The following is an 11,340-nucleotide window of genomic DNA, read 5'->3' as shown; positions in this document are numbered from 1 at the left end:
TTCGTGAATTTCTCTTGCAATTTCAGAGCATGCGCTGTTCAGATCGGTTGTTCGAATTTTGTTTTGCAGTGCGTTTTTCCTGTACATATAACCATTTCCACTAGGTTGTAGCGGTGTTTTCTTCATGCGATGTCTTCAGAAATCGCCATCATCACAAGAAAAATTCCCAATCTTTTTTTTTTATGCCTTTCTTTCTCTCCCCTCTTTTTTTTTTTTTATTAACATCATTATAGGACAAATATCTAACAGTCATATCAAATGTTGCCAAGCGTTACTTTCCCAAAACTATTTTTCTCCTTGCTTATTTTCATAACTTGAATTTAAAGTCTCATTTCGGATCAGCTTTAGTAGTATGTGAAGAACAAACACACCAATTCTTAGTAATGAAACCATCATTTTAGAAGCGCAATTTATAATAATTTATATTGCAATAAATCGTGTTTGAAACCTTGGAAAACCTATGAAACACAACTCCCGTCACTCCTTTCATGGTTACCAGGCAACTATTGCATAACAAGCAGAAATTAGTAATGTCGGCTTGTGATGCAATACTCTGTGTGCTTATCAATGCACCATAGGCCATAGTATTTACAGAAAAACGCAAGCCTTGTCAAAACTGAAAAACGTCGCTTGGTAAAACGCTTTATTGAGATTGGAGTGGATGTCCAAATGACGTCATAACTCAACCAGACCTCTGCGCATGTACATTGAGCCATTCCGGGTATTTCGGTTATTTGTACTCGTGTGGCTGATAAAGGCGGAAATGTTTATCAGTCACATGACTCAGATCTATTACGTACTCTTACTGTGAACGAATAATGTTTGAGAAGACAGCAAGAATATGTAGAATAATGGCGTGTTAATATTTTTGTGTTGTTCTGGAAAGCGATCAACGACAGCATTTGCTTCAGGGAACTGTCAACTTGCTAGAAGAGATAGTATAGCGATTAATTTTATATCTGTCTACTAAAGGTAAGTTACGCAGACGCAGAATATGTGATATTTATAATTAAATTTATTTCTGCTAGGACTAACACAGTCGACGCATTGTCGTATGCTTTGATATTATGGTATATATTTGATGTTTTAAGGATACTTGTGACATAAAGACTGAATAATATAAGCACGTAAACACAAGAAAGATATTTAATTAACCAAATATTTCGGGCTGGAAATAGCAGACCATCTTCAGTGGCACTACAAGAACAGTTTTTAAAAAAAATACAAGGTAGAATACTAACAATAGATCATTTAAAAGTAGAACAAGCCGCGTGACGTTATATCATTAAGTATTAAAGGGAGTATTTTTAACCAGAGACATGATTGAAATAAAGATATTAATTAATAATATTAAATAACATAAAATTAATATGAATTAATGAGTTATCGTGATTAGACTTTCCCAGATTTTTGATATAGATATACAGTCATTCCGATTCAGGTTAGGACGATGGAGTAAGGCCTCTACGTTTTCTTTGAATAAACGTTCAAATTTATAACGGGATCTATGTAAGAGGCGAGTTTTTGACCAAAGGATGTTGTGGTTAGTTTCAATCCGGTGCTGAGCCAATCCAGATTTTTCAGGTTTGTTGTGATGAATGGAGGATTGATGTTCTTGGATTCGTTTTTCAAGAGAACGTCCAGTTTGTCCAAAATTAGAGATATCACAGTTGCAAGGAATTTGATAAACTCCAGGAAGAGACACAGTTGAGCGTTTGTCTTTAGGAGAAGGAAAATGGGAAGATAATTCGTTACTAGGTGAATACGTAGCTGTTAACTCATATTTCTTCAGAATTCTTGCGATAGGTTCTGAAATCCCGGAGATGTATGGAATTGGAACTCGAATCTTTGTATTGAATCTTTGTTGTTTTGTTTTGGATTATAAGAATCGAGAAGATGTTGCGTACTCTTTTCGGAAAAGCCATTGAGTTTCATGTGTTGTTGGATAGTAGAATGTTCTTTCTGTAGAAAATTAGAAGTAGAATAATTAGTTATGGCTCTTCTGATTGGACATTTTATGATTCCTGTTTTTTGACAAGGATGATGGGCTGATTCTTTAAGAATATAACGACTTGTGAACGCTGGTTTCCTGTATACTGTAGTTTTAAGAGTATTTGAAGGTGACCGGATGAGGAGAACGTCTAAAAAAGATAACTGGTTGTTTTCTTCCATTTCCATAGTAAACTTTATACGATGTAAGGAATTGATACTGTTTAAAAAAGAAGGTAAGGAGTCTTTATTGTGCGGCCATACAGTAAAGTTATATTAAAGTAAAAAAATAAAGTTATATTATAGTAAAGTTATATTAAAGTTATAATATAGTAAACTTATATTATTCAATCTTGATGTCACAAATATCCTTAAAACATCAAATTTTAATCCTTCATGAAGAAAATGCCACCAAAATAACTGGTAAATTAGGAAAACTTTCAGTTATACAAGGTAGATTACGAGCAAAGATAATTTTTTTTTTTAAATGCCGTGACAACAAGATTATTCCTAATTTCGCTAAGATTAAAGAAACTATAAAATCTCCTGGAGCTCATAATATTTACCGCAACACCAGTTTATTGTTAATCCGTAACCAACTTAAAGCTGCTAAACGTGATCTTGTTATTCAAAGTCATCATATTTCTGATTTTCGCATCTATATTTCCACAAACTTGGATCCACATCTTTCACACATAGTTCTAAGTCTGGCCAAACGTTCTACTCAACGAGCATATAATAAACTAAGTCAACATCTAAACCGAAAATATGAAGCTCTTTCGTCTAAACAATTCAAGCCCTTCAAAACTCCAGATAATTCGATTGTCAATATATCCGGACGTCCTCTAACTGACGAAATCCTCATCCTGTTAAAAGGAGATGATTTTTCTATTGTTCCTAATAAGATACCATATCTAGATTTCCTAGTTAACATTGAACGGAATCTTGGTCATCTAACTAGTAATAAAGCTAATGCTCTTCGCCTAGAAGTCGCTTCTTCTCTACTTAAGGTCAAACTTCCTCCTTCCAACACATCTCTTTCTGTAATGAAATCTTTACAGTCCTCGAGAAAAAACAATCACCTCGCCAAAGCTGAGGGGAAAGCAACATTAGTTGTGGACTCAGCAAATTACAGAAGAAAATTTTCTTCTGTAATTTGAGATCGCTCCACATATCAAGAACTTGATTATGATCCAACCAACAGACAACTAAAGAAATTAAATTCTCTCTTAGATGAAGTCATCAGTTTAGATAGAGACACAACTGAAAGACTTAAAACTCATTTTGCAAGACCTCCTAGATTTTATGGTCTTCCTAAAATACATAAGATTGACTTTCCTCTTCGTCCAATAGTAGATTGTACTGATTCTCCTACTTACCGTATAGCCAAATATCTAGCTAAATTATTGAAATCTCATATAGGCAACTCTAGTTCCTTTCTAAAAAAACTCCTCAAATTTCTCAGAAAAATTGAAAAATGTCTCATTGCAACCTACACTTCTTATGGTGTGCTTTGATATAGAATCTTTATATACAAATGTGCCTCTCAAGGAGACTAAAATTACTTGCTGACATCTTTCCAGAAGACATTATAAAACTATTCGATTTCGTAATACACTCTGGATATTTCTTATGTCAAAAATAAAATTTTACAGCCATGTACAAGGAACGGCCATGAGAAGTTGTCTCTCTCCTGCTTTAGCCAACTGTTATTTAGAACATCTAGACAAAGTCCTCTTCTCATCTATTTTCCCTCAACCATCCTTTTGGGTAAGATATATAGATGAGATATTTACTGTATGGCTGCACAACAAAGACTCCTTACCTTCTTTTTGAAACAGTATCAGTTCCTTACATCATCGTATAAAGTTTACTATGGAAATGGAAGAAAACAACCAGTTATCTTTTTTAGACGTTCTCCTCATCCGGTCACCTTCAAATACTCTTACAACTACAGTTTACAGGAAACCAACGTTTTCAGGTCGTTATATTCTTAAAGAATCACCCCATAATCCTTGTCAAAAAACAGGAATCATAAAATGTCTAATCAGAAGAGCCAAAACTAATTGTTCTGCTTCTAATTTTCTACAGAAAGAACTTTCTACTATCCAACAACACATAAGACTCAATGGCTTTTCCGAAAAGAGTACTCAACATCTCGATTCTTATAATCCACCACAAAACAACAAAGATTCAATACAAAGATTCAAGTTCCAATTCCATACATCTCGGGGATTTCAGAACCAATCGCAATAATTCTGAAGAAATATGAGTTAACAGCTACGTATTCACCTATTAACGAATTATCTTCCCATTTTCCTTCTCCAAAAGACAAACGCTCAACTGTGTCTCTTCCTGGAGTTTATCAAATTCCTTGCAACTGTGATATCTCTTATTTTGGACAAACTGGACGTTCTCTTGAAAAACGAATCCAAGAACATCAATCCTCCATTCATCACAACAAACCTGAAAAATCTGGATTGGCTCGGCACCGGATTGAAACTAACCACAACATCCTTTGGTCAAAAACTCGCCTCTTACATAGATCCCGTTATAAATTTGAACGTTTATTCAAAGAAAACGTAGAGGCCTTACTCCGTCGTCCTAACCTGAATCGGAATGAGAAACATCTGGGAAAGTCTCTAATCACGATAACTCATTTATTCATATTAATTTTATGGTATTTAATATTATTAATTAATATCTTTATTTCAATCATGTCTCTGCTTAAAAATATTCCCTTTAATACTTAGTGATATAACATCACTCGGCTTGTTCTATTTTTAAATGATTATTAGTATTCAACTATTGTTAGTATTCAACCTTGAATTTTTTTTTAAACTGTTCTTGTAATACCACTGAAGATGGTCTGCTATTTCCAGACCGAAATATTTGGTTAATTAAATATCTTTCTTGTGTTTACGTGCTTATATTATTCATTATGGTATATGAAAAAGGTGAAACGAGGAATTTGATATTCCAGCTATAAAATCTGATCCTTTGAATTCGGCAATGACAAACATCATCAAACCATCGACTAGTTTCTACTATAATATACAGTGTATCGGTGTTATGTTAAATATCTTTTACTTTGTTCTGGTGAGTATTTGGCTTGCAGTAGCCAATGTTTGTTACCGCTTGCGTGAGCTTAGTTTGTTGTCATGGTTAGTGTGACGTGTTTTGGGATCACGTGATGCTGACAAGAGACAGTAGTTGCTAGAGTTCTGAACACTTTCCTATAAAATTTAACCTATTTTCTGGTTAGTATATTAACAAGAAGTTTTTATTGTTTAACATAAGCAAAATATACGATCGCTTGTTTTGAGATATTTCAAAAGTTTAGATTTAATTTAATGAAACTCTTAATAATAATAATAATTTAAATAACCATCATGGCTCCAATCATTACACGAACGAAACATATGTAGTTGGATTTAAGCAGTTGCACAAAATATGGAGTAACGGAGACGTTAAGCCACCGGAGATTAAAGGAAGATGGATCTAGGAAAATCCCCTAAGGGGCAGTACTTATTAGCCGAATTTAGAGAATCATTTAGCAGACATAGTTCAGTGATATATGGGACAGAAGACTTGGTGGCTTAATCATCGCAATCATTTGGGAGAGATATGTTTAAACGCCATTTGATCCAGGAAACCGAAACACGCCCTTACCATCACACCACTGAAATAGCGATTATTCCCAACGAAGTCAATCATCCAATCCATCGATAATGTGTGCTCAAACAAACTCTTCGAGGACCATATACGCGAACAGTGAAATGAATTAATGATTAGTGGTAAACAGCAGTATACAAAGGGTGGCCATATGCGTCCTCGTGAACTGGATGTATTGTGCGAGTTCGTTAATAAAGTCATATAATTATTATTACCCAAGACCCCATGGAGTCAAAGACTCATCTGAGATTAAAGTGGATGATACAGCGGTTGAATTGTGTATGAGGAGAAGTCCGGGCCACGGTTTCAGATTCAAGTTTGATCCTTGCATAGAAGAGCTGTTAAATATATCACAAGATGTACTCCATAAACTATTTAATGTCAGATGATCAATACTTAAGAACAATGTGAAGGTTTTAAATACATAATATCTTAAATAGGGAACATTTTATTAAATTATACTCATAAAATATATCTTAAGCTATTTTAGGATAATCAGTATTTTGCTTTTATATCCTGTTATAATAATAATAATAATAATAATAATAATAATAATAATAATTTTATTATTATTATTATTTATTTTTTTTATTGTTATTTCAAATATTTACATATGTACAATGATCATCTATTCAGTATATTATTTTACAAGGTTCAGCACTTTGTGCTACATATAATGAGATTTAAATGGTAGTGATGATAAGTTGTTGTTTTTTATATAACAATCATAATAATAATTTACAATTATATTGTTCAGAGTTACATAAGTTGTATAATATTACATGTTGTGGTTTACTATTTTTTTTTCCAAATTTGAAAACGTGTGATTATACAACAGTATTTACACATATGCAATCTGAATATTATGTGTCCTTATTTTCACAAACATATGGTGCAAACTCATGATTTACTTTTAAAATAATTTTTTTTTTTTACATTGCATACATTTGTTACAGTTATTATATACATTACATACAATTGTTTACATATGATACATTACTTATATTTGTTTACATGTGATATTTACATTACGTACATTGGTTTACATATAATACATACATTGGTTTTCTTGTGATACGTACATTACATGCATTTGGTTACGTATGATACATCTTGGATGAGAACTAATATTTTTTTCCTTTCATCCTCGAAGCTTAAATGTAAGCTTATCTGAGGATGACACCAGTTGGTTATTATTTATTGGGTTGCTTTATTTATTTATTTTTTTTTATTTATTTTTTTTTTTGCTGTGTTTGGATGCTACGGAATCTATGATTGAGAAATTCGCGTACGCGCACTCACACGCGCGGGCGCACCCCCCCCCCCCCCACAATAAATTGGAATGTACTGAGGCATCGCTGAACTGGAAGCCTGAGCGAATATATTGTGTTTCATTAAGTTTGTATGGTATTTTGGGTGCGTGTTTCTTGTTCGTAGTATGTCCTTAGAGCTCTTTTCAGGCTATTGTAGTTTGTAAGATTTCTGTATTCAAAAGGTAATTTGTTTATCATGTCTGGGATGAAGAAGTTTCGCGTGGCCTTTCCGTAGGAATTATTGTATTTATATGTGATATAATTAGTAGTCTGAGGTCTTGTTATACGGTATGTATTTCTAACTGTGCTGTAGTTGGCATCGAAATAATGTTTTAGCAAGGCTGCATAGTAACATAAATGTTTTGCTGTCAGTATTTTGTGTTCTGCCATTGCAATGGTTATAAGGTCGTGATTTTCTCTTTGTTCCCAAAAGATCAGTTTCGTCATTTTGTACTGTAGCGACATTAATCTATTTAATTTGTAGGGTGCACAGAAAGCATACGTTGTTATAGCGTATCTTAGTATATTTTGGCATAGTGCTTTGTATATTAGTGTTTTTAGGCGTATGGGAACTATGTCTTTTAATCTGTAGAGTTTGCCAGTTATTGTTCGGAGTTTGTTGTGTAGATGGTTTATGTGGCTATTCCAGTTCATATCTGCATCGAGGTAAATTCCAAGGTAAATTTTTTTAATAATAATAATAATAATAATAATAATAATAATAATAATAATAATAATAATCTAACTCATTTTATTCCCGAATAGGGAGTAGGCGATCCCTTTAAACCTTATTTAACTTTTGGAGACTGAGTGGGCAGTTCAATCTCCACCCGTAGCCATTTAGAGATAGCTGACCCATGTCTATCACTAATTATAGGCGGCCACCGATGATGAGAAAGGCAAACAAACATTGATTAATATGAGTAAATTAAATATTTATTAGAGAACTATTGAAATTATTATATATTAAAACCTTTTATTTACATTTCCTTTTTTTTATTTGCATTTGCATATATGTAAAGTTTCGAAATTATAAAATATTTAATTATATAATATTAAATACAACCTGCTAATCTTCAAAAAGCTGGTTAAGACCAAAATATCCTTGGCTAATCCCTTAAGGGATGAAAGGCGTTTCAGGATTAATTATTATTATTATTTTATTTAATGTTTATAAACGTATGAATTTTACAATTTAAACAGACATGCTGATGTATAATGTTAGAAAATCGATTACATCACTAGCAGTTACTATTCCAGCATTGCAGTTTAGTTTAAGGACGTACCAGACTTCATTTGGATGGGGTTAATTGAAAAACACGAATTATCTTTTTTTCTTGTTGTTTCTTGTTTTCAGTTGCATTTTTTAATATTGACATTATATCGAATTTTTTAAATTTTACTGTAAATCAAATATATAATTTTTTTCTTTCTTTCTTTTGTTTTTAGAAGAAAAATTAGAGCATTCTCCCAATGATTTCCTGAGTTGACATCACCGTATTTTCCCCTTTGTGGATTCGTCATCGCTCTAATTATTACTATAAAGACAATTGAGCAATTTTGCTGTTTACGAAGAATACAATGGCAGAAGGAGACACGAATCACAACACACTGGACGACAGTCTGTCGCTTATGATGGAAGACCTCCGTTTTTACGATGTCACCTTCTACGTGGGACCCAATAGAACTCAAATTCCAGCTCACAGATTTATAGTATCCAAAGGAAGTGCTATCTTAGAAAGACTGCTGCAAAACAATCTCCCTGAGCCAGAGGTAAATAATGTCGAAATAGAAGGAGTCACTGAAAGAGGATTCAGAAATATGTTGAGGTAAGAGGGGCAAAAACATTTTTCGTTGACAGCAAATTGTCACGTATTACTGATGTTACTAATTATATATCATTTAATTCCTTTATTTTCTCCTCCTGCAGGTACTTGTATACGAACTCAGTACAGCTGACTTCACTGCAAGAGGCCGTGGACACCATTTGTTGTGCCAGTAAATTTTCTTTAAGAGAACTCGAAGAAAATTGCAGCAATTTTATTAGAAACGTTCCCCTGACTACTGAAAATGTATGTACTCTACTTCGGTATGCAATACAACTGGACCAAAGAGACCTTTGCAAATGTCATAGATTCATCGACAGAAATATCGAGGCCATTATTCGCACTAAGGATTTTCTGGAATCTGAATCTAGCATAGTAGAATTCATCGTAAAAAGAGACTCATTAAACATTTCATCTGAATTGGATCTCTTTCTGGCTGTGTGCAATTGGGGTGAACGAGAACAGCTCAGGAGGGAGGGACTGACCTTGCAAGATGCTCTAAGCTCGATTTTACCTCATATTCGATTCCTGGCCATGGATGAGGACGAACGTATGCAAGTGTTGCGATCTCAGTTAGCTCCAGTAGGTGTTATTACATGGTCTGATCTCAATTACAAAAGACGTTGTTCATCTAGCATATTTAACAGAATACACGATGATTTTCAATCGATAATATTGCCCAACGCAGGCTTACGAGATGAAGAAACAGATGAACACAGGGAACTTTCAGTAACCATTACAGTTGAAGAAGGATATATCTTCATCCTTGGACTCCGTATGTTTTTCAAAGATTTGGATTTGATACAAAACGAGCGATTAAGGAGAGGACTTAATGTTAATTGCCACATGATTATAGGTAACCACAATACAGGCATACGTTTAGAGGAAATCTTTGATGGTAATAGTATTATATATGAGATGAATCCACCTTGTTATTTAAATGTACGAGAAGAAAATGTAAGTATCAGATTTACTGTCTTCGTTCAAGATGGCAGAATGAGAAGAAAATGGAAACAAATTAGAGGGAATCAAGTAATTGAACTCACATGCCCTCCAGCAAAATTGAGTTTTACCATCATGAAATCAATTTCGCATTCTGATATTGAAATGTCACTTATGTGGACACCTTAAAGGACATTTTTAATTACGAACATATTGTCAATGACCTGCTCACATTTTTTCAGAGACTACATGGGATCAGTTTGAGACTTGGAAAGTAGACTGAGACATTGTGAATAGTTTTGTTTTCTTAACAGGTTCCTCTTTAAAGGTTTGACTATTCCGTACATCTTAACAGAAAGATATTAATGTTGTAAAGAACTGACTTATTTTTTGTTGGATTATTTTGGTGATGACCTTATTGTTTCCACCTTTTTCCGATGTTGATGTCACATCAGTGTTTTCTGTTGTCATATGAAGAGCTTCTGTGATCGAGACGGATTACTGCTAAACATACTGCATCACATTTTCTAAGGGAAGTTGGTGTTCTGTGTCAGTGGCGAAGCCAACTGGAGTCCTGCGAGCAAGTATGTCCACCAGAAAGTATTCCACGAGAACTCCAATATCCTTTGGAGTTTCGGTGGAACTAATCCAACTAATATTGGATTCGTGGTCCAGGAAAACAGTTCTTTGTATGTTACTAATTCAAATGACCAATTTTAAAACTTATGTTAGAATATATCAGTAGATTATTTTTATAAACATAATTTCTCATTGTTTACAAATAATCTTCATTACAAACCACGTTTAAGTATATGATATTATCGTGCCTCGTTGTATGTAATTAAAGTGCTGGATCTCAAACAAATTGTGTTTCTAAATTACGTCGATGACTTCTCAAGCGAAAATTAAGAATTATTATTTGCATGCAAATATAATTTAAGAAGTTTATGTAAATAACATTTGATCAATTCCTAGAAAAATGCTTTCCAAAATGTGCTGCATTTGGGTATCGTTTTAAGTTTCTGTGTATCTTGGACAGTGTTTTTTTTTTTTTTTTTTGTTGAAACAATTAGTGGTTTCTTTTGGGTTCTAGAATATAAAGGTTGTTATCACGATAAGAATTCCACTTTAAGATAAATAGTTGAGAAAAAAATATAATAAAGATTTAAGAATATAGACCCCAAAAGGCAAGTTAAATGACACATGGATGTGAAAGATATTATTATCTCGTCCTTGTTATGGACCCACTCGTTTCAACAAGATTTCCCTTATGATGAATTTAGCTTTCTGACATGGGATGCTATCGAATTCAACAGTGTTTTTGCTCCCGTAAGCATCATTCCTTGTCCCTGATGAGCATCAACAATTAGAAGATGCTACCTGGGTTTTAAAATTTCAAAACATGAATAAAAGGTAAATATACTGGTTTTTAGACAGATTCCGTGACTTTTAAATAGTGCAAGACAAGGCTAATCCGATTCCGAAGGTTACGTTATCTTAAGGTGTACAGAATATTTTGAAACTTTTCAAGTTTCAGTTACATCTAGTTAATAACAACGAATGAATAATATCGTTCACATTTATACAAAAGATTT

At 33.4% G+C, this 11,340-nt stretch overlaps 1 protein-coding gene across 1 annotated transcript; it reads left to right on the top strand.

Moving 5' to 3' along the window:
* The first annotated feature begins 835 nt into the window (after nt 1–835).
* LOC150098618 (BTB/POZ domain-containing protein 3-like) lies at nt 836–10,604 on the top strand. The gene is made up of 3 exons (XM_090405030.1): nt 836–972; nt 8,427–8,806; nt 8,908–10,604. Exons 2-3 carry the CDS (start codon nt 8,559–8,561, stop codon nt 9,932–9,934), a joined length of 1,275 nt encoding a protein of 424 aa, XP_090261156.1. The 5' UTR covers nt 836–972; nt 8,427–8,558; the 3' UTR covers nt 9,935–10,604.
* Nucleotides 10,605–11,340: the final 736 nt, after the last annotated feature.

This window comes from Typopeltis vanoorti, chromosome 15 (assembly GCF_054136105.1).
Source record: "Typopeltis vanoorti isolate ZY-2024b chromosome 15, IOZ_Tvanoo_1.0, whole genome shotgun sequence".
NCBI lineage: Eukaryota > Metazoa > Arthropoda > Arachnida > Uropygi > Thelyphonidae > Typopeltis > Typopeltis vanoorti.
The sequence above is the reverse complement of the archived record's forward strand: the minus strand, read 5'-3'. Positions and strand labels throughout refer to the sequence as shown.

What these genes read in the sequence shown, in the direction of transcription:
- LOC150098618 (XM_090405030.1), top strand. Translation starts at nt 8,559, where the DNA reads ATGGCAGAAGGAGACACGAATCACAACACACTGGACGACAGTCTGTCG. An exon ending in GGATTCAGAAATATGTTGAG is followed by an intron (nt 8,807 to 8,907) that starts GTAAGAGGGGCA and finishes CTCCTCCTGCAG; the next exon opens with GTACTTGTATACGAACTCAG.